Source organism: Vombatus ursinus, unplaced genomic scaffold, assembly GCF_900497805.2.
Source record: "Vombatus ursinus unplaced genomic scaffold, bare-nosed wombat genome assembly UNPS02014775.1, whole genome shotgun sequence".
Taxonomy (NCBI): Eukaryota; Metazoa; Chordata; class Mammalia; order Diprotodontia; family Vombatidae; genus Vombatus; species Vombatus ursinus.
Window position 1 is genome coordinate 13,550,603 of NW_020954553.1, and position 23,531 is coordinate 13,574,133.

A 23,531-nucleotide genomic window follows, 5' to 3' on the forward strand; every position below is an offset into this window, starting at 1 on the left:
TGTTCTGGATGTCCTGGCTGAACATGGGGAAGGATAGCGTTGTAGACATGTGAAAAGTGATTTCACCAACTATGTAGCTGAGGCCCCTAGGAGGCAAGGACCATGGCCCACCTCGATTTTCTTTTCTTTTTCATTTTCTTTCTTTTTTGCAGCGTCCAGGATGGTTTGAGTGTTTTAATAAATAATATGACAAGTCATTACATAGATTAAAACAGTTACTTTCTAAGGGCAGGGACCTCTTTAGCCCAGAAAGCCCAGAGGTGTCATAGAAAGCACCAGGTTTATAGCAGGCTCTAGGTTTCCATCCCAATTCTATAACTGCAGGCTGGGTGACCTAGAGGAAATCATTTCCATCCTCTGAGCTTCATTTCCTTCATCTGTAAAATGAGAGGGTTAGAATAGATGGTTTCAGGTCCCTTCTAGCATCCTGTGATTATAGTTTCATGGATTACAAGTTGGAAGTTATATTTCATTATTGAACATCTACTGTGTAGGTGGCCCAATGCCAGCAAGAGCTGGGAAAATGGAGAGGAGGGTGGAAAGAATCAGGGTACAAAGGAAGAGAAGGCATAGCCTCTGCCTTTGAGGACCCAACAGTCTAGTCAGAAAAATAAGAAATACATAAATAAGTGACAATAGGACATAAGGGATGGATGAGCGATGGGGACGGTAATGTAGTTATTGTCCATGGCAGGGGAAAGTCACTGGGCTGGCACAGTCAAAGAAAACAACCACCCCTGTTGGGGAAATGGGACCTGGAAGGAGGGGGAGGGATTTGACAGTTTAGGAAGAGGATGACCAACATAAGCAGGAGCAGACGGTTCTGGGAAATGGTGATGTAAAACAGGGCCAAGAGCAAACTGAGGGTCCCAAATGAGAAGTTTAAACCTTATCACAGTGCTCTCAACTATACATACATGCACATTTGTGAGTGTGTATGTACCTTAAAGGGGGGTGTCATTAGCAGCTGGAGGCCCAGGAAAGGCCTGGGATAGGTGGTACTTGGGCTAAGTCTCTGATGCTAAGTTGGAGGTCTCCCCTTGCATTCTAGTCTTGGGGAAAGCCAATTTAAGAACAGTGAGCAGAACAAAGTACCTTGATAATAAGAGTCTATAGAGAGGAGGAAGGAGCCAGGTGAAGAGCTTTAAGTGACAAACAAAGGACTTTCTGTGGTCCTGGAGGTAATAGGGAGCTGCTGTGCTCAGAGCTATGCTTTAGGAAAATCGCTTCAGCAGTTGAGTGGAGGGTGGATTAATGTGCAGAGACATTTGAGGAAGGGAGAATTGGCTACTGGAATAGTCCAGGTGAGTAGTGATAAAGGCCTGAATTTGGGTAGTGATTGAGTGTACCTATACTAGAGATCTTTGAAAAAACCTCGAATAAGCTTTGGCAACTGATAATTAGCTGTATGTGGGGTGAGTGAGAGAGAAATGGATGACGATGCCCAAGTCGGGAACCTGGGTGACTAAAAAGTCAGTGGTGCCCTCCACAGTAATACGGTTTAGACGAGGGGAGGGTTTGCAGAGAAAGATAATGAGTTGTGTTTTGGACATGTTGAGTTTGAGTGGCCTATCTATGGAACATCAAGTTTGAAGACATTTGACAATTTGGGATTGGAGCTCAGGAAAGAGATTGGAGCTGGATAAAGACATCCAGAAATCGTCCGCATAGAGATCCTCATTGAGCCATGGGAACTGATGAGATCTCCAGGGGTGAGACTAGAGAAGAAGGCCTAGAGTTAGTGAGATAAACATAGATGAAGATCCATCACAAGAAGCTAAGGGGTCATTAATGAAGAACCAAGGGATTAGAGAGTACAGAAGGGGGTCAATGGCATCAAAGACTGTGGAGAAGTCCAGGCTGAAACCATTAGATTTAGCAATTTAGAAATCATGGTAACTAGAAAGAAGTTTCAGTTGAATAATGAGAACAGCAGCTAAGATTGCAAGGGATTTAGACGAGGAGAAGGCAATGAGAAGGGAAGGAAAGGGGCCGAAGCCAGTGAGTTTAGGTGTGAAGGAGGAGTAATGGGATTGCTTTGCTGTAATGAAGACCCATTTGAGATTAGCTAGCACAGATTTGTATTGGACCCAGTCAACGTTTCGATACTTCCCTCTAATTCAATTTAACAGCACGTGAGTAGGAAGGAATAGATGTGATAGTAATCTGGGGTCGGGGTTTGGTTCAGCATGATAAGCAATAGGACAGGGAGCAAGAAATTCAAGAGCAGAGGATTGTGTAAGGTTGGACTGGTTCACCAAAAGGTCAAGATTGATTGGCAAGCGAGTGTAGGCAGAGCGAGGACGATGGCCTGGGACAGTACTAAAGGGTAGAGGGATGGATTATAGGTCACGGGATCAAAGGTAGGTTTAGGAAGAGTGAGACATAGTGAAAGCTGGAAAAATAAAAGATTATGATCAGATAAAGGAAATACAGAGCTCTTGAAGATCCCCTCCCCCAAGAGGGGGGCTCTACCTATGGAACATTGCATTTACTCTCAGCCTCAGTTAATACATTGGCCCATTTATTTTTCCCTTTTTTATTCTTTGTTACAAGGGATGGCTCACTATTAGAGGTTGTATAAATAGTCAGCAAACATTTATGAAGCACCTACTATGTGCCGGGCACTGTGCTAGTGCTATGGATACAAAAAGAGGCAAAAGAGCATCGTGATCTCTCAAGGAGTTCAGAATCTAATGGACTGTGATGTAAAAACAAAAGAAGTCAATAAAAGTTCAAATCAAAGGGGATGTTCTTCACTGGGGATCATCTTCATAAATGAACATTTTTTTTCAAAATGGAATAACAGGTTTATATAGAATTTGCAAAATGACTTCCTAGTGGGCAAGTAGGTTATCCCCATTTTATAGATGAGAAAATTGAAGGATCATAGATCCAAAGCTAGAGGCAGCTAGATGGCCCATCGGATAGAGTCCAGGGCCTAGAGTCAGGATGGCTCATCTCCCTGAATTCAAATCTGATTTCAGACGTTTGCTAGCTGTGTGATCCTAGACAAGTCACTTCACCCAGTTTGCCTCGGTTTCCTCATCTGTAAAATGAGCTGGAGAAGGAAACCACTCCAGTATCTTTGCCAAGAAAACCTCAAAAGGGGTCACAGAAAGTCAGGAGGACTAAACAAGATCTAAAGCTGGAAGGGACCTTGGGGTCAAGTCCTATCCCCACGTTTTTTGCAGATTAGGACACTGTGCCTAGGAGAGGTGAATGAACCCAAGTGAAAGAATCTCAAGAGGACACACCTTATTAAGTATATGAGACAAGATTCAAACTCAGCTCTTCCAGCCAGACTGAATCCAGCACTTTATCCACTACACTGCACTGCCTCTAAATGACTCACTTAGTGGTCACACATCTCTCTAGTAACAATCCAAAGTAGATTTTGAACCCAGGTCTCCTGACTCTTAATTCTATGAAACTAAATTGGAACTGTGGTTGAAATGACTGTAAGGGAGAAGTCTGGCTCCTTCATTTAGCAGACTGAGGTCAAAACTTACTCCCAAGTTTCTCCCTCACTTCCCAGCCTGTGCTGCCCACCCTCCGGAGACGTCCCCCACCCACCCACTCCCACCCTCCGGGCCGTCCTTCACCCACCCCCTTGGGTCTTGCTCAGAGCCGTCCTGCTCCCGTGGGCAGAAGGAGCCAAGCTGCCAGTCCCCCAGGGGCGGGCGGTACAGCAGGACAGCACGGCTGTCACAGTCAGTACCTCGGCCTCAGTTTCCTTATTTGTTATATTCCCTTTTCTATAATTAGGTGTCTTTCCAGCATCGCTTCCTTACACTGGGCGTATCTCATAGATACTTTTCTCCCTGGGCTTGGTCCACCTCCCTGAGGAACGTCGCTTTAGGGCAGAGGCTCTCATTGCGGGGAGGGGTGGTATGCCTAGACAGTAGGTGATACATAAATGCTTGTAGAATGGATTCGGAATCGGTGGTTTAGGACCGGAAGGAACTTCAAAGATCATATCGTCCAAACGCCTTCTTTTGGAGATGAGGAAACCGAGGCCCAAAAAGATGAAAGAGATTGATGCCCAAGGTCACACAGATAAAGGAAGATACACTGGACTTGCCCAGGGTCACAGCTACTAAGTGAAGTCAGAATTCGAACCCACGTCCTCCGACTCCGAGCCCAGCTCTCTTTCTAGCTCAGTTCCCTGAAATGAATGAAAGCTCAAACCCCAGGCCTTGCCCCTCTACAGGAGCGGCAGGTGGGGGCTTCCACAGCCCCTCCACCCGACCCAGTGAAGTCCACGGAATCCCGGCTTGCCTGCAGGACCTTTAAATGTCGGACAACAGCACTTCTCCCGCCCTCCGCCCTGGCCCCCTTTAAGACGCCCACCTCCCAACAAGCGGCGCTCTGATTGGCCGCTTCTCCCAGTCCTGGCGCTGCCTTGGCAACCGAGTGGCTGGGACGCCTGTGCAGGGTCCTCCTGCATCACTCACTGCTCCGCCGGTGCCTGCCCCGGCCCCCGCCCCGGCTCTGGCCCTGGCCCCGTGGCGCCATGTCGGTGCGCTCGCTGCCCTTGCTCTTCCTGAACCTGGGCGGGGAGATGCTCTACATCCTGGACCAGCGCCTGCGGGCGCAGAACATCCCGGCCGACAAGGCCCGCAAAGGTGAGAGCGAGCCCGCGGAGCGGGGCGCGTCCGCCCGGGACCCCGCGGGGGCTGGGGACGCTGCTCCGGGGGCCCCCCAAAACGGGAGACTGCTCCGTGAGATCTCCCGCCAGGGGCTGGGGACGCTGCTCCAGGGGGCTCCCCAAAACAGGAGACTCTGCTCCCAGGGACGCCCCAAAAAAATAACAGGCGACTCTGCTCTGAGGCCTCCTTCAGAAGCTAAGGGTACAGCTCCCAAGGCCTCCCTAAAAACTGTAGACTCTGCTCCCAGCGACCCCCCCCAGAGGCTGGGGACGCTGCTCCAGGGGGCCCCCCGAAACGGGAGACTGATCCCTGAGACCTCCCTCCAGGGGCTGCGGGTACTGCTCCCAGGGCCCCCCTAAAAACTGGAGACTCTGCTTCCAGGTACTCCCCGCAAAAAAATCAGGAGACTCTGCTCTGAGGCCTCCCTCAGGAGCTAAAGGTACTGCTCCCAGGGACCCCCTAAAAACTAGAGACTGCTCCCAGGGACCTCCCCTAGGGGCTGAGGACACTGCTCCCTGAGACCCCCCCCAAAGCATGGAACCCTATCCCCCTGAGACCCTCAAAACCAAGGAATACTTCTAAAACCCTTCCCAAAAGCAGGGGGCTTATCTCCCCAGACCCTTCCCCAAAGTAGGGAATTGCCTCAGATGATGCTCCCCCAAAACATCCTCCAAAGCAACGGACTTATCTGCCTGAGACCCCTCAAAAGCGGAAGATCCTTCCATGAACCATCCTCAGCTGTTGTTTTTTAATTATTCCTCAAAAGCAGAGGACCCTGGTCCCTGAGACCCTCAAAATTAATGGATGTTGCTCCTCTAGACCCCTTCACCCCAAGCCAGGAAAGCTGCTCCCTGTGACCATCTCCTCAAAAAAGTGAGAGACTGTTTCTAGACTCCCTCTTTAAACTCTATACCTTGAAACTCTCCCTCAAAAAAATCCTCTCCCTCCAAAACCCTCTTCAGGTACTGTACATTCTCCAGCATGAAAGAAGTTGTCCTTGGACCCCTTTCTCAGACCCTGATCCCTCCATAGCAACCTCAGACCTTTATCTTCCGGTTTCCTTTCCTCACACTCTGCTCCCCTGATCCCATCTCTAAAGACAGGGGGACTTTGCTCCACCAATATGCCCGTCCAATACCTTCTGAAGAACTTCTCTCCCATCACCTCAGGCCTTCCATTCAAATTCTGTTCCTTAGATGCCACCACTCAAAACTGGAGGACCCTGCTCCCCACCACACACCGCCTCCCTTCAAGTTCTGTCCCCATTATCTTTTTTTTGTTTGTTTCTTTGTTTGTTTTTAGGCAATTGGGGTTAAATGACTTGCCCAGGGTCACATAGCTAGTAAGTGTCTGAGGTCAAATTTGAACTCCTGTCCCCCTGACTCCAGGACTAGTGTTCTATCCACTGCACCACCTAGCTGCCCCCTGTCCCCATTATCTTATCCTTAGAACCAGGAGACCTAATACCTTCCCATCCAGACTGAAAACACTGTTCCCCTGACATCCTCCCTCAGACATTACTCCCTCAGCACCCTCCTCTCAAACTGGGACACTACTCAATCACCCAACCCTTTAGAAGTGGATGACTCTTGTTTCCCCAAGATTCCTGATCTTACACACATGGTCCCTCTGATATCTGAGGATTCCTAGTCTGGCTTGATTCTCCTCCTCCAAACTAGAAGCACTTGCTAACAATGGAAGTTATTATTATTATTATTATTATTATTATTATTATTATCATTATTATTATTATAAAAACTGAAATGTGTAACAGTGATTTAAGTTGTGTAACGGACTTGACCTATCTTATCTCATTTGCTACTTTGACATTACCTTCCAACAAACTCCTCTTCTCAATAAGAGTCTTAGTTCCCATAGTTCCATGTTCTTTCCTGATCAAGACCCCAGTGTATTCCCTTCCTTTGCCCTCAGCCCACTTTTCCTTAATGGTCCTTATTCTCTAGCATGGGACCTCCTGGCACTCCCATAACACAGCTTTTTGCAGCTTAGGCACCCTCCCAACAACCTCCCTTCCCAGCTAAAAAGTCTCGTGTCTCTATCCTGAGAAGCTCTCTTCCCCATCCTTTTCCCACAAGAGTTGGAACTGATCCCACAAGTTATCTATCATCATAGTAATTATTGTGGAAAGTTGAAGTGCCGTGCAGCATCCTATGGCCGAATAAGACAGTTTAGGGAAGTCTTAGATCTTACTGGGGAATTCCTTAGCCTCTCTGAGAAGTATGGGAATTGTCCTTATTCAAGGCATGGATTCCTGAGATTGGAAAGGTGACTGTCCATTTCCAAGACACCAAATCTGAGCCCCAAAGCAATGATAGTAAGGAGCAGCATGGTACAGTGGAAGGAATCCTAGCTCATGAGTCAGTATCTGGATTCAAATCCTGCCTCTGGATTCCTGCTTGTGTGACCTAAGGCAATCTAATTAACTTCCTTGGGCTTCAATTTTCTCATCTATAAAATGAAAGGGTTGACCCTTTGAAGTCTGTTCTAGATGTATGATCCTATAAGAGTCCCAGCTGTCTTTTGCTTGCTTCCCCTTGCCTACAACCCCACCCCAACAGACCTTTTTAATCACCCTTTTCTACAGACCCCTCATTCATGTACTGCCCAACAAAAAATTTACATATATACCTATATATGCATTTACATGTATGATATACATATGTACACATACATATATATGTAATATTTTTCTTATCAGACAGTCTTGAATTATCTCATGCAAGCCACCCCTGGTCCAGCATCATCAGTGAAGATGTTGCAGGCTCCCCCCTTAATATGGTCTTTGTTTCAGAATTCACCAGAAAGCAAGTTCAGCCTCAATGGAGCAACCTCTGAGGGTTGCCCACTGACTGTTGTAAAAGTTTAAAGCAAGGGGCAGCTAGGTGGCGCAGTGGATAGAGCACCAGCTCTGGATTCAGGAGGACCTGAGTTTAAATGCGGCCTCAGACACATAACACTTAACTAGCTGTGTGACCCTGGGCAAGTCACTTAACCCCCATTTCCCAACTAAAAAAAAAAAAAGTTAAAGCAAGAGTAAGAATGTTGTGTTTCTTTAGTCTTCTCTTAAAAACACTCATAAAAATAAGTTTCTACCACATTTTTGTATTCCTCATTTTACAAGAAGGGAGACTGACCTTATAGAGAGCTTAAATGACTTGGCTGGGACTTTAAGAATGCAGACAGCAGGGAGCCGATCAACTAGTTGGTACTATCTAGGTTAGGTTCTGTTTTTATATTTATTTATTTTATTTTATATTTATGATTCCAAATCATCTCTGGACTCCTTAGTCCAAAAAGTACTCCTTAAAACTGAACTATGAGTTCAAACCCAGAGAGGAATAGAACCAGAAAGGACCTAGGAAAGGTATGTGGTACATCCTCCCTCTTTCCAAGGAAATACAAGGCCTCCTAAGATCAGTCAACCAACCAATATTTATTGAGTGCCTTCTATAATTACTGTGTGTTGCAAATTGAGCATACTGCCAGGGGATTCCAGTTGTGGAAGATGTGGTGAAGCCTAAAACATTATAGTGCAATGGGAAGATTATTGGATTGGAGTTTGTTTCAGATCTTTTACTTAATACCTGGGTGATTTGATCTCCCTGAGCCTCAGGTTGCTTATCTGTAAAATGGGGGGGTGACTAGATGACCTTTATGGACCCTCGCAGTTTTAATTCTGTGATTCCATAAACTAGACAAAGAAGTCAGCTAGAGAATTAATAGAGCTCCGGCTTCTTGACTGCAAATAGGCACTTTGGAGCCTGTGGAAGAAACTAGCCATAAAAACAGCACCACAGAGACATCTGCTGGACATGGGCTTTATTGCCAGTGGACTCATTCATTCACCACCTGCTCACTCACCAACTATCTCAGCAATAGGGAAATAGACTGAACGTCCTTTAGACAGGATGAGCTCTTTGCAGCAGCGCCTTATTCCCAAGCACGCAATGTGACGGGACAAAGTGGAAATTCCACAGCTTTTCGTTATTTTTTGAGTTCCCAGAAGCCCACCGTTCAAACCTGCCTCCTAAGCAAACGTAAAAGAAAGAAAGAAACTTTGATAGAATGCCCAAGACATCACTATCAGCTTCAGAGAAGCCAGACTCATGGTGCTGCTTCATCAATCTTTCACCTCCAGAACACCATAACTCTCATGAAAGGTGGTGAATTTTACAGTTGCTGATTCTCTAGGATGTAATCACTTTGCTGCTAAATAAACTTTAATACTGGAGATTGTAGTTATGAACTATTGTCTTGCAGCACTGTTGGCTAGAATTAGCCCCTTGTATTCCATGTAAGTCAAAAAGTTACAAATACCCTTTTGTCATAACATCAAAAACACCTTCTGGCTGTAAACGCCTCCAATAATTACTGATTTCTCAATAGATATGTGTACCTACACTTATTTAAATCTCTGAGCAAACTAGATTAGAGATAAAAATCTTTTCTCATCCATTTTTGTTCATAATCAATGTCAAATGGACTTCAGTAGAAAAGGAGAAAGAACTTTTTAAAAACTACTTCAAACATAAAACAAGTAGGATTTTCAAGGACATTTCAAGCCCAGTGAATTTTGCCCGGTTTGATCTTCCTTTGAGTGAGTGATCCTGTGAGTATCTGCCTGAACAGCTATCCTTGGGAATATTCTATTCAGAAATCCATTTGTTGCTTAACTTGCCTTGCTTTGCAATGGGAAGTGTGGTAAAAACAGATATTGCCCTCTTGTTTTATTTACTTTGCAAGTTGCCCAACTTGAAAGGCTCTAGCTGAAGGGAAACCTTAACCGTAGAAGAAATCAAGCTGCATGTCAATACATTCTACTGTCTGCTTCTTGTTCTGTTCCCCCCCACACACACACACACAGACATCCCTCTTCTATGACACAGTCTTCACAATGAAGAGTTATTTTCAATATTGCATGCCTGTATAGCACTAGAGGAGATGTCTTCTCAAGCTATTAAAAAAGAACGCCAAGCTGAACCTTCTGATAGCCGAATCTGCTGACCCTTTCCTTTCTTCCCCTCATTACTACTGAAGCACTCTGTAGGCATTGGCCCTGCCTAGGAGATATCAGTAACGCTTTCTCTCTTCCCTTTAGAAGGAACAAATGACAGGCAAAGCTTTCTTGGCAAATGTGAAATGCTAATATTTTTTAAAATGACATTCTATTGGTTGGCTAGTTAGAGTTAGTGTCTTTTAAAAACTTCATTTGAAAAAAAAAAATGTCCTTGCCTCATGAACTGGTGTTTTTTTTTTTTATATGCTTCTTGTAGATGAATGGACAGAGGTGGACAGGAAAAGAGGTATGGTATCCGTTAGCTGCATGTCTTAGATCTCCATCCACAAGTATTAGTCCTCCAAATGTAGCAGTAGTCACTAACAGAGTGAAAAGCCTTGAGCCTGGCACCAAGACATTTTATTTTCTGTTAGAGTCTCAAAAGAAATAGATCCGGTAGTGCAAATGAGACCCCAAGAGCACTTTGCAGAGGAATCTTTGTACCTCCCTCTGCCCACCCCTGTACTCAGGGGACTCTGTCCTAAAGTACTGCAGGGCCTAGGAGGATAGTAGCGACACCTGTGTTTTTGGTAGGATTGTTTTGTAGTCCTTGGAAACAAGCTTACTGTGATATCACATAACCAACCAGGGCATGGTTTCAATAAGGAGTAACATTCATTGCCAGAATCACTTTCCTAATCAAATCTCAATGTCCATTGAGCAAGCTACAGAAATGTGGCTGCATGGATGTGGAATGCATGAAATTCATGCATGCTGTATGGTTTTATTCCTAATTCACCAGTCTCCAGCTAACCTGCATCTTAATTCGGTCCAAGTCCTCCAGGCCTGGTATCTCTATGGTGATGGAACATTTAGGAAACCTACTTTTCAAAACAAAACAGTAGATTTGTCTCAGCATTTCAATGACATAAGGATATTGGGTCATTTGGCACTCTGATGTATCTTTGGTATCTGCTCTGGATGATGTTTTGAATTTAATCCAGTATTCCCAATGCTCTGACATATGCTAACAAGTATCTAGAGGAAATCATTCTGGGCAAAGGGGATCAGACTCTTCATAGAGGAGTCAACACTCAAGTTGAGCTTTGAACAAAGTTAGGGATTTTGATAAATGAGAGCGCGGAAGAAGTGCATTCCAGCCTGAGCAAAGGCATGGAGGCTGAAGATGGATTGTCCTCGTGAGGAAAAGAAAAGAGGCCAGTTTGTCAGGATTGTAGAGGATGTAAAAAGAAGCCTGGAAAGACGTGCTGGAGTAAGGTTGTAAAAGGATTTAAGTGCCAAAGAGAATTTGTATTGGATCTTAGAAGCATCTAGGAGACACTGGAGTTTATCAAGAAGGGGCGTGAGATAGTCACATCTGTGCTTGGGAAGTAACACTTTGGCAGCTGTCTGAAGAAGAGATTGGAGGGGAAAGAGACTTGAGGCTGAGATACCAGTTAAGGGGCTGTTGTAATTATCCAGGTGGAAAGTGATGAGAGCCCAAACTAGTGTGGTGGCCATGTGAGTGCAGAGAAGGGGAGAGATTCAAGAGGTGTTGTAGGGGTAGAATCAACAAGACTTGGCAACTGATAGATGTGGGGGATAAGGGAGAGTGAAGAGTTGGGAATGACTCCAGTATTGTGAACCAGGGTGATGGGAAAGATGGTGGTATCCTTGACAAAAATAAGAACAATTAGAAAGAAGAATGGGTTTGGGGATAGAGTGGGGGGGGAGATAATGAATTCTGTTTTGGACATGTTGAGTTTGATATATTGATGGGACGTACAGTTGGCAGTTGGCAGTATAAGCCTGGTGCTCAAGAGACCAGGACTGGATATAGAGATCTGGGAGTCATCTACATAGAAATGATCATTGAACTCACGGGAGCTGAGGAAGCTGTCAAAAGCAAATGTGTGTAGAAAGCAGAAAAGAGCCCTCCATCGCACTTGACATCTGACCTGTTTCTTTTTGGGTCCAGTCACTCAACCAGTTCTGAGCTTACCTAACTGTACTATTATCTAACCAACATCACTCCCTCTTAGCTACAAGAATAGCATAAGATACTTCTTGTCATAGGTTTTAGAGGTCAAAGGGCCCTTAGAGGCCATCTAGTCCAACCCTTCATTTTATAGATGACAAATTGAGGCACAGGGAGGTTAAAAGGCTTGCCCAGAGACATCCAGGTTATAGTAAGGAGCAGAACTGAAATTTTAGCCCAGGACCTCTGACTCCAAATCCAGTGTACTTTCCACCATGCCACACTGCTATCTGTCTAGTGCCTTGCTTAAATCTTAGTATATGGTATGGTATAATGTCTATACCATTCCCCTGATTTTATGAGTCTCTAATTAAAAGGCTGTATTCCCTATCAAAAATGGAAATTAGGTTAGTCAAATATGACAGTTTCTTAATGAAGCTTTTCTGGAATTTTATTGATCATTATTTCCCTTTCTAAAGGCTCAAAACCATCATTCTAATAATGTATTCCAGAACTGTACTAGGAACTGGATTTAAGCTCACTAGCCTACAGTTTATAGATTTCACTCTCCTTTTTTGAAAATCAGAACATTTGCACTTCTCCAGTCTTGTAACCTCTCTACTAATTCCCTAGGGTCCTTCAACAATAGTTTGACAGTGGCCCTGCAATCATATTTGCTAGGATTTGGGGTCTGGGGTTTTGCCAAAGAGAGGAAGGTTGTTTTGTTGTTGGGGGGAGGGTTTCTTTTTTGTCTCCTAAGATGTAGTTTCTCTAGGTCGAATGACTTGAACTAAGGACAGCTAGGTGATAACTTCCCAACTTTTCACTTATCTTCATTTTCAACTCCCGGTTAGCTATTTTTGTTCTATCCTTCCCATTGTGAATGTCAGCCTTTTTGGGAGAAACAGAAAAGCAAAATAATCGCTGAGATTTTCAGCCTTCTCACCATTATCTATTATCTTCAGATCATCCACCTTCAGCAGCAGTCCTCCCCATTCTTTGATCTACTTTTTGTCCGAAATGTAGCTGACACTGTTACTGGGCCATCAGACAGCTCTTTTATATCCATTCTCATTTATTATCTGCCTTGCTTCTACCACCTTCCGAACATTTCTTTTTTAAAATTTGGGCTGGTTAACTACCCTATGCAAGCACCTCGTTTTTTTTGGCAATTTCTCCCTTTTCCTCTTTATCCTAATCAGTTCTGGTTGGATCCATTAACTGTCATTCTGGAGAGCTCTCTCCTTCTTGGGTCAATTCACATACAGAATATTTTGAACCCTACCCATCTTTTCTGAGGCATTTGAAATATTTCGTAAAATCTAGAGTGGCGTCTATCATAAACTCTTTCACTGGATGGTCCCTCACCCTTATGATTCATATCATTATTACTTCAACAAACACTTTGCTTATCAAAATCACTTTCAGAATAGCAGGACCCCTTACTGTATCTTCTACCTTTTGAAGGATGAAATTATCATTAATGCAAGCTAATAATTCCTCGGTTGCTTGGCTCTTGACAGATGAGAAGTCCAGCAGACGTCCATAATGCTGAAGCCCCAAATCACTACAATGCCAAGACTTTATTCGGGCTTGTTATCTGGTTTCCAAACTCATCAAATTCCTTTCCGTCCAGGTTTGTGGTAGTCTTTTACAACAATATCACTCTTGTTCCTTTGAGCCTCACCCAAATGCATTCTCAGATTTCCTCTCATGAGTATATCTTCTTAATAAATAACACAGCACATCCACCATTTTCTCTCTTCTATAATTTCTAAATAAAATATATTTCCATGGCCAAATTCTGTTCAGGAATTCCATCTCATCAATTTTTATTGATCCATCTGAGGTCAGATTTGCTTTCTTGTGTTTGAATCTCTAGTTCGTTCTGTTTATTACCTATATTTCTGTACATTTCTATATAGACATCTGAGGCCGTGTGTTTTATTGCTGCCTGTCTTCTTGGATATTGTTTCCCATGAATAATTGTGCCTCTCTTCTGCTATTCTTTTTTCCTTTAATCTCTGGTATCAGACTTGCCACATATATATGACCCTTTTTCTCCCTCTCTCCCCTTTCAGTTTAAAGGCTGTCTTCATTAGAGTTGCAAGGCTCCAAGCAAACATATTTTTGCCAGCCCTTGTTAGGTACACTGTATCCCTAACCATCAATCCTATTTATAAACCATAGTATAAAATTCCAACTCCTATTCTCAGACAATATCCTGACAGAATACTTCCCAACTCTACCTTTTTTTTTTTACTACCTTCAATCAACACTATACACTACCTTCAAGCAACGGTAGTGGTTAAAATTTTCCTCAAGACTCTTAGGTCTTCAGTTCCTTGCCCAAGACTTTATAATCCTTAGTGTTGCCTTCCCAAAATTTCCTTTTATAGTGTCGTTTGTCCCCATATGAATCACCAGGAGGAAATAGTCATCATCAGTTTTAACAAGACCCAGAAGGCACCCTCTCATAGAGAGAACACTTTCAGCATTGCTATCAAGTCAACAAATCATTGCTCATCTTTTCTCCCTTTAGTCATTACAGGATGACCTCTCATTTGATGGGACTTGTGGGTCCACATCATCATTCCCTGGAACAACAGTAGTTTCTTCCTAAAATGACCCAACTTCCCCTTTCCATGAAAAGAAGCTCTTATCTATTACTTAGGTCTAAATATTCAGCAGGCCTTCCTTTTCTGTGTCATGCTTTCCCATCTTCTAAGCCCCCAATAGATTCCTTGTATGTCTTTTTACGTCTTTTTTCTTGTTTATTTCTTCTTTGAAGCTTTTCTTCCATGTTTTCAGGGAAGTATTTATTTGTTCTGGTAATCTGGAGAGTAGAGACATCTCTCTGCATTCTTTTTGCTCTCTCTTCTAGCATGTAGACTAACTTGCACTTTGTACAGTAGAGATTTGTCTTTGTCCTGTGAGACTGGCAAACGTGGCTCAATTTCTGCAGGTGATAGCACATTTCTTCTTGTCTTCCATATTTGTCTGAAGCTAGACCCTTTGTCTTCTTTTTGGTGAAAGACTCAACTCGCTCTTGTGACCGGCTCCTATGGCTAAGTCTCTTGACTCCACTGACAATTCCCAAAAAGACAATTTATTTAGAGCAGGCTCCCAGGCTTTCCTCAAGACAGGACACGGCTATCCTCACAGCTGTCTTTAATTATTAGTTAGCATATGCCTGCCGCATCTTAATATAGTCAGAAGCAAGCCACAAGCAGACATCCAATTATCTAATTCAATTTAATTACCCACCTTGTTTCTTCTTGTCGCTGTACTTCCTTGGCTGCTTGGCACTCTCAATAATCTGACTTGCATTACTGGCAAAGCTTTATGGCTTTTATCGAGATGGCTGTTCTACTATGCCAAACTGAAAAACAACAACGATAACAGCAGAAGTACCTAACATACATCACAAGCAGTTCTTAATAAACAAAGCTGTCTGATAACGGAGTAGGCTGCTGCATGTGGTAATGAATTTCTCATCAGTAGAAGTTTTCACCCTTTAGGCAGAGCTTATATTACATGTCTTCTTGGGTCCCTTTCAAATAAGTCTATATATACTTTTCTGTGTTCCCCTTAAGCAATATTTAGTCCACACTTAGGATTCTGTTGATTCAGTGACTTCAAGGCTTATAATATACATTCAGATAACCTTTCACATATATATCTCCTTTGCTAAAGTCCTACTTTGATGCCTATTGTGGTATGGAAATGACCCTGTGTTCTCAAAGGTTATGCTAGCAGATTATAAATTCTGAAAAGTCCTATAAAGGTAGAAAAGTTTTAAGTATGGGCCTGGTGATGTATGTCTGTTGTCTGTTTTTGTTTTGTTTTTGGCTAGGCAATGGAATTAAATGACTTGCCCAGGGTCACACAGCTAGTAAGTGTTATGTGTCTGAGGCCGGATTTGAACTCAGGTCCTCCTGAATCCAGGTCCAGTGCTCTATCCACTGCGCCACCTGGATGCCCCTATGTATGTCTGTTGTCCAGGGATCAGCCTAGCTGATATAGAATCTTATCTCAGTTCCCGAAAGAATTGGCAGATATGATTGCATAGCCACTATCAATGATATTTGAAAGATTTTGGAAAATAGAAGGAAGTACCACAAAACTGGATACGTGCAAATGTCCCAAATTTTTTTTAAAGAAGAGTACATAGTCTACTCTAGTTCAGTGATCTTGACTTCAGTTCCTGGAAAATTTCTAAAAGGGATGACTAGAGATAATTAGTGAATGTCTAGAAAAAGAAGCAGTGATTCCAAAGAACTACTAAGACTTCATCAAGAGCAAATCATCCCAGACTAGCCTCATTTTCTTTTTTGACAGGATGGTTAAACCAATAGGTCAATGTTGTGGATCTAGTTTACTTAGATTTTAGCAAAACTTTTGATAAAAATATCATACTATTCTTGCGTATATGTTGGAGAACTCAGAGGTGAGGAACCAGCAGCCTTGAGGCTACATGTGGCCTTCTAGGTCCTTGGGTATGGCCTTTTGACTGAGTCCAAGTTTTACAGAACAAATCCTTTTATTAAGGGGATTTGTTCTGTGAAGTTTGGATTCAGTCAAGGGGCTGCACTTGAGGACCTAGGGGGCCACATGTGGCCTCGAGGCCAAAGGTTCCCCACCCCTGATTTAGGTAACATTATCCAGATGGGCCACTCAAAGAATAGCTGTTCCATAGCGCAAGGTCTCCAGTAGAATACATCAGGATTTATTCCTTAGTCCTGTGCTCTTTAACATTTTTATCTGTGACCTGGATAAAGACATGGAAGGCACGCTCATTGAATTTTGGCAGAGTTAATATCCAAAAGATTCTCGACAGGCTAGAGTATTAGGCTGAATATAAAGATGAAATTCAGTAGGAGTAAGTGTAAAGTCTTGACACTTGGGTACAAAACAATCAACCTGTGTGTGTAAGACGGAGGTTGTATGGATGGGCAGCAGTTGGTATGAATAGGATCTGGAGGTTTTAAAGGACCTCAAGTACAACATGGGTACACAGTGTGATATGCAGCCAAAAATGCCAATGCAATTTCAAGCTGCATCAGGAGAAGCACAGCTTCCTAAAGCAGGAAAATAATAATACCACAGTACTTTGTTCTTATGAGACCTCATGTGAAGTACTATAGTTGGTTCTGGGCACCGTACTGTAAGAAAGACATTGATAAGCTAAAGAGGAGTCAGAGGGCAACCAGATGGACCATGAGATCATGACATATAAGGATCAGAGATCATGACATATAAGGATCAATCAGAGGAACTTGGCATATGTTTAGCCTGGAGAAAGGAAGTTAGGGGAGCGCATGATAGCAGTATTTCCATACTTAAAGGGCTGTCATGTAGAAGAGGGACCAGGCTCAGAAACAGAAGCAGTTGGTGGAAGTGAAAGAGGCTGAATGTGAGGAGAAAGGCCCTCACAACTAGCACTCATCACTGAGGGACAGCTCCCCTTGAGAAGCTTCTCAGACTTCAGGAGGCCGGAGGACTCTGTGTGGGGGATGTTAGAGCAGGAATAGGGATTCCTTTGTGTCAGGGTTAGACTAGATGATTCCTGAGATGATGATGCCTTCCATCTCTCAAAACCTATGAATCTGGGATTCTGGGATCACAATTTAGCATGTAATGATGCACTTTTTGTCCTCAGAATTCTTAAAGTCTGTCTGCTAAACTCTTAGAGGACTTACAATTTGTTTTAGAGGAAGTATTACCTTCTTGACACTCGGCAAGCATTTATTAAGTGCTTACTGTGTACCAGGCGCTGTGCTGCCAGTTTTCCTGGATTTTCTGAGGATATAGCAAAAAAGCAGGAACAGTCCCTGTCCTCAAGAAGCTTACATTTTAACAGGAGGGACAGTCACAAAAATCAGAACCTAAAAGATCAATACAGATTAGGTGGAAGGTAAGCTATGAAGGGATGATGGCATCAACAGCTGGAGAAATGAGGAAAGGCCTCCTAGAGAAGGTAAGATTTGAGCTGAGTCTTTAAAAGAGCCAAATATTCTAGGATTTGGAGGTTAGGATTTTGGAAAGAGAGCATTCCAGGTGTGGGGAACAGTCAGTGCAAAGGTATAGAGCAGGAAATGGAGTTGTAAGCAAGGAAGAGCAAATAGGCCAGTGTTGCCAGATCATAGAGTACATGGAAGGGAGTGGCATGTAAGAAGACTGGAAAGAGAGGAAGCTCAGCAGAATAGGGATTGGAGTGGGGGACCAATTAGAAGGCCATGGTAATAGTCCAGGCAAGCAATGATGAGGGTCTGAAGTAGGGATGTGACCAAGTGGAAAGAAAGGGACATGTTATAGAGATGTTGTAGAGAAAGAACTAGAGCTTAGGAGAGAGGTCTGGGCTAGATAAATAGGAGAACAGGCTGCATAAAGATGATCATTGAACCCATGGGAGCCAATAAATCAGAGAGTGTAGAGAGAAAAGAGGAGAGAGCTCAGGACAGAGGTTTGGAAGATACCCACAATTAGTGGACATGACGTGGACAAAGATCTGGCAAAAGAGACTAAAGAGTGGTCAGACAAGTAGGAGAAGAGTGACAGAAATCTAATGAGGAGAGAGTATACAGGAGGAGATGCTCAACAGTATCAAATGCTATAGAGCAAGAAGGATGAAGATCAAGTAGAGGCCAATAGACTTGACAATTAAGATATCATTGGTAACTTTGGAGAGAGCAGTTGCAGTTGAATAACAAGGTCTGAAGCCATATTGCAGAGGGTTTAGGAGAGAATAAGAAAAGAAGGGGAGAAACCAGTGGTAGATGGCTTTTCCAAGTTTAGATGAGAAAGGCAGATATATGATGACAATTGGTGGGCATGGTAGGATCTGGTGAGGATTTTGTAAAGATAGTGAAGCCTTGGGTATGTTTGTAGGCATCAGACACAGTGCCAGTGGGTAAGCAGAGATTAAAGATTGGACATAATAAGGAAGACAAGTCTGCTGGAGTAAGTAGGATCAAGGGTTTGTGTAGGAGGGTTGGCCTTGACAAGTGGAAGGACGACCTCATCATCAGAGGCTGGAATGAAGGAGGGCATATTGGGGGAACGTGTCAGAGGAATGTGAGATGAGTAGGGGAGAGAAGGGAAGCCGTCTCGGCAAATGGCTTCAGTTGTTTCGGTAAAGTATGTGGCAACATTCTCAGCATCAAGAGTAGGGGGAGAGTAGCTACTAAAGGAGGCTAAAGGGTTTGGAACAGCTGCTGTGGTGAATGGGATAGGGTATCAGGGAGGATTAGCAGGCTTGCCTTGCCATAGTGAGAGTCTGGTTGAGATTAACTAACCTAGATTGAAAGTGGATCCAGTTTGCCCTGTTTCATGATTTCATCCAGTTCCATTCAGGATTGTGTGATTAGGGACAAAGGAGGTTGATGGTGAGAATAATTCGTGGTTGAGGTTTATCCTGGTTTAATTGGCCGTAGTATGACATAGGAGCAAAGGAATCAAAATGAAGAGTCAAGGATAGTGTGGAGTTGGACTGGGGTCAAGATTGAGAAGAATGGAGAGTGTAACCAAAGCACGGATAATGGCCTAGAATGATGCTGAGGAACAGAGGGGTTAGAGGTACTTCTGTTGCACTTTTCCTGGGAAGGGAAGGGCGACCTTGCCCATGCCCTCAGCCATCATCCTGGGAAGCTACCCCTGAGCAGATGCAGCCTGGCAATGACTCCTGCAGCAACTGTGGCCAAAGCTGCTGAAGACCCAGAAAGGAGTGTTCTTGTCACCAAAGTCCTTGGCGCCATCCAATGACTCAGCATCAGAAAGTAATAGGATTTAATCAGTAGAAATGAAACCAAAGAAGAAGCATCACCGTCTGCTTAGCCAGTGTATGCTAAGATCCACAGGACTTCTCCATTTGACTTGTGGCTGAAAACCTTCCATTTGTGTTGTCCCCCTCATTGGCATATGAGCTCCTTAAGTGTAGGGACTGTCTTCCCTTTCTGTTTGTGTCCTCGGCTCTTAGCACAGTGCTTTGCGCATAGTAAGTGCTTAATAAATGCTTTGTTCATTCCCACTGTATGGATCTTGTATATACATGTTTGTTTGCATGTTGTCTCCGCCATTAGACTGTAAGATACCTGGGGGCGTGATCTTGTTTTTTGCCTGTCTTTGTATTCCCAGCATTGCTTAGTAATACTTATAGACTGACTGCAGCATCTGGTACTGCCCTATCTCATGGTTTTATAGACACCAGTAATGTGTTTTGATCACATGACCTCCTATTTGAGTGTCAAAGACTGTTATTTGGTACAAATAGATGTATAAGATTGTGGTATATCTTTGGCATGAAATGGACTATTTAAAAACATGGTCATTTTTGTGGTCATAAAATGAGATATTCTTTAAAGAAACAGCTATTCACTAAGCCTGTGCTTTGGAGGGCATTATAGACAAGGGGAAGATAGAAAGATGATATGCTCCCCACTTTCATAGAACCTTCACTCTAATAATTATCATACAAAAAAGAACCCACTGAGTGCATAAGAAAGGGGCAGTGTTGTAAGGGTCCTGAGGAAAGAAAGATTCTTCTCATTGAGGGGACCAGGAAAGCTTTTGTGGAGGAGGTAACATGTAAACCAAGCTTGAAGAAGGTTTCAACAAAGACCGAGATGAGAGTATTCCAGGCAGAGGGAATGGCCTGGATAAAAGTACCGAGTTGTTTAGGGAAGGACAAGTAGCTTAGTTTGGTTGGAGCATGATGAGTTAGTGGTGTGATAGGGCTGGAAAGGTAGAAAGGGGGTGGATTCCAGAAGATCTTCTGTGTCGTGCCAAGGAGTTTGGACTTTATTCCATAGGTCACTGGAGAGATCAGGCATGTGCATGAGGAAGATTATTTTGTCGGAGCAGTGACATAATTTAGAACAGGGAGATACAGGAGACAGATCATGAGACTATTGTAACAACCCAGGTACGAGCCTTCATTGAAAGTCTAAGCAAGGGTGATAGCAATGGATCACCAGACCCCAACCATAAAACAGCAAGGGTTTTCTCTCTCCTCTGACACTTCATCTTCCTTGCATCCCACCCGCAGGGAGTCAACTCCATTTGTGCTCTTGCCTCCTCTCTGCCAGGGTTCTTGGACTGCTCTCCTAAAAGGAGCTATTATAACCAGGATAGACTATTCACATTTCAGAAGGGAAGATTTGACTTCCTTTTTTCCTTTGCCAGCATGGTTAACTCATTACCTGGGGAGCCCAGCTCTCCTTTAGAATAGCTTCCTTTGGTCCTAATCTCTTTTTTTCCCTGGATTCCTGCAGGGTACTCAAAGGTCCCAGAGAAAAGAAAGTATCCCAGAGCTAGCTGATAGCTATTTCTAAGTTTTAACAGACTCACAGGGTTGCCAGTGCTACTTTGTAGGGTGGATTCTTACTACTTTCCTCTCTGCCCTAACCACTATTATCTCTGAGAAAAGGACTCTATTCTTTTTTAAGCTTCCTGATGGGGTCTCATTTGTGTAATGATGGATAAGGCACTTAACCTCTCTAAGCTTGAGTTGCCACATTTGTAAAATGGAGATATCACATTTGCACTCTATACCTCTCAGGACTGTTTATGGGAAGTGTTTTTAGACCTTAAATTGTTAGATAAATTTGAATCATTAGCCTCAAAGCAACCACTTACTTGTTTTTTTTTCATCGTTTCAGAATAGTTAAGGTATGAAGGAAACAAAAGATATGTGTTTTAGAGTAAGAAAATACCATGAGCTTGAAGGTAATGAATTTGATGTTGTTGGGTTTTTTAACCCATTAAGGTGAAATGTTAGTATACATTAAGATAAAGCAAAAAGGAAGTTGTTTTTTTTTTTAAATAAATACTTAGTGGGAAAAGAATCAAGGCTATGGCCAACAATTATCCTATTATGTGATTTGAGGCGAATCTTTCTGCCCCAGTTTCCTTATCTGTAAAATGAAGGGATTGCACCAAATTATCTTTCAAGACCCTTACTGTTCTAACAATCTAGATCTAAATTATAAGACATGAGGAATGAATATACGATGTTGATTTGATGTTGGTTATTTTCAAGTGAATAACATGGTTGCTAGAGTAGAATTCGAAATTCAAGAAATAGGAAGTAATGAGGATTGCCACACCATTATTTTGTGGATTGTAGAAAAAAAAATTTTAAACTGTTATTTTAGCCATGGCCCTTCCATCCAGAGTTGGAACAGAATTGACCAATTAGAAAATGTTTTTAAGATGTCTTATGGCTTCATTATTGCTTACAGATAGGGAGGGACTTATATATTCATTATTACAAATATTTCCTACCCAGTTCTGAGCCCTGAAAACTCTGACTTAGCTATACAACTTAGCACTCGCTATGGGGAAGAGGAAAGCAGCCATGTCAGCTTTCTCACATTTTGGAGTAATAATTCACCTTTCAAACTCTCCTGTTTCTTTAATGCCATGCCTTCCTCCTTGTGACCTAGGTTGAGAGTCACCTCTGACTCCTCCCTCTTCCCATATCCAGTCAGTTGCCAAAATTCTGTTGGATCTGTTTCTATCCTGTCTTTCGTGCCCATCCTTCCTCTCCACTCACACTTCTGCTGCTCTGGTCCAGGCCCTGACGTCCTCTTCTCTGGGCTATGATAGGCTTATGAAAGCCTCCAGTCTCTCCCCCTCCAAGCCATCCTTCACACAGCTGCTAAAATTAGCTTCCTGACACACAGTTATAACTGCCATGCCTTCAGTGGCCTATGAAGTCCTTACGGTGGCATTTAAGGCCCTTCACAATCTGGCTTCCACCTCCCTTCCAGCTTTATTTCAGATCATCCCCTTCACGACCTTCCAGCTACACTGGACTGTCCTTTGAGCACAGCCTGTCTCCCACCTCCATGAGTTTGAGCAGGCTGGCCACAGTGCCTCAGCCACTTTGCCTCTTCAGTGCTGCTTTTAGTAATCCTCATCTTCCTTTCAATTCAACCAAAATGTGTTAAATGTCTACTACATGCATGACTCAGCTTGGCTACCAGGGGTGTCCTCTCCCTCTTAAAATTTCCTTGGAGCATTTTCCCAGGATTTCTCCTTTACCCTGTCACCCCCTGCTTTGTACTATTCTTTTCTATGAAAACCTATTCCTCCTCCTACCCCAGAAGGCTGCAGATCCTTGAGAGCCCAGATTGCAATTTTTATCTTTACATCCCTCACTCATAACCTAACATAGTGCCTTGCACATTTGGGGTTTTCTTGGCAAAGATACTGGAGTGGTTTGCCATTGCCTCCTCCAGTTCATTTTACAGATGAGGAAACTAAAGCAAACAGGGTTCAGTGACTTGCCCAGGATCACACAGCCAGTAAGTGTCTGAGGCCAGATTTGAACTCACAGCCTCCTGACTCCAGGGCCAGCGCTCTATCCACTGCAAGGCTTTCCATCCTCTGTTTGTGAGCTGTGTTTTCTGTTGTAGCACTCCTCTCCTGGTAGCATTTTATAAAAAGTGCAGCCAAGCCTAGACCTGTGTACTCCCAGGTGCGTCCTTCTTGGATGCTTCTGAAGAGTTTCCTCTTGCACACTACTCAGCTAGGTTCTGTTTTTTTCTTTACAGTTATGAATGACATCATCACAACCATGTTCAATAAAAAATTTTTGGAGGAGCTGTTCAAGCCCCAAGAGCTCTATTCCAGGAAGGCCCTGAGAGCAATCTACGATCGCCTGGCTCACTGCTCCATCATGAGACTAAACCAGGCCAGCATGGACAAGGTGAGCAGACTCTCTCTGTTCTCTGGCTTACATTTCTTCTGCCCTTCCTTATTTTTGTTTTATTGCCTCAGTCTGAATTGATAACCTAAACTAAATAGTCTTCCCTCTTCTCCCACTTAATTCATTTTCATTCTTATCTGATTTCCAATTCTTATTGGACCTTCAGTTAGG

General features: G+C 43.4%; 1 protein-coding gene across 2 annotated transcripts in view; it reads left to right on the forward strand.

The window, feature by feature from the left end:
• Positions 1-4,516: 4,516 nt before the first annotated feature.
• OSCP1 (organic solute carrier partner 1) overlaps positions 4,517-23,531 on the forward strand; it is a 45,542-nt gene continuing 26,527 nt past the window's right edge. Inside the window, exons 1-2 of one of the 2 annotated variants that reach the window (XM_027864794.1) lie at positions 4,517-4,628; positions 23,206-23,360. In XM_027864794.1, coding sequence (XP_027720595.1) covers positions 4,517-4,628; positions 23,206-23,360 — 267 coding nt within the window. Of the gene's footprint in view, positions 4,629-13,203; positions 13,284-23,205; positions 23,361-23,531 lie in introns of those variants that run through there. The other variant, XM_027864795.1, reaches the window with a different exon arrangement.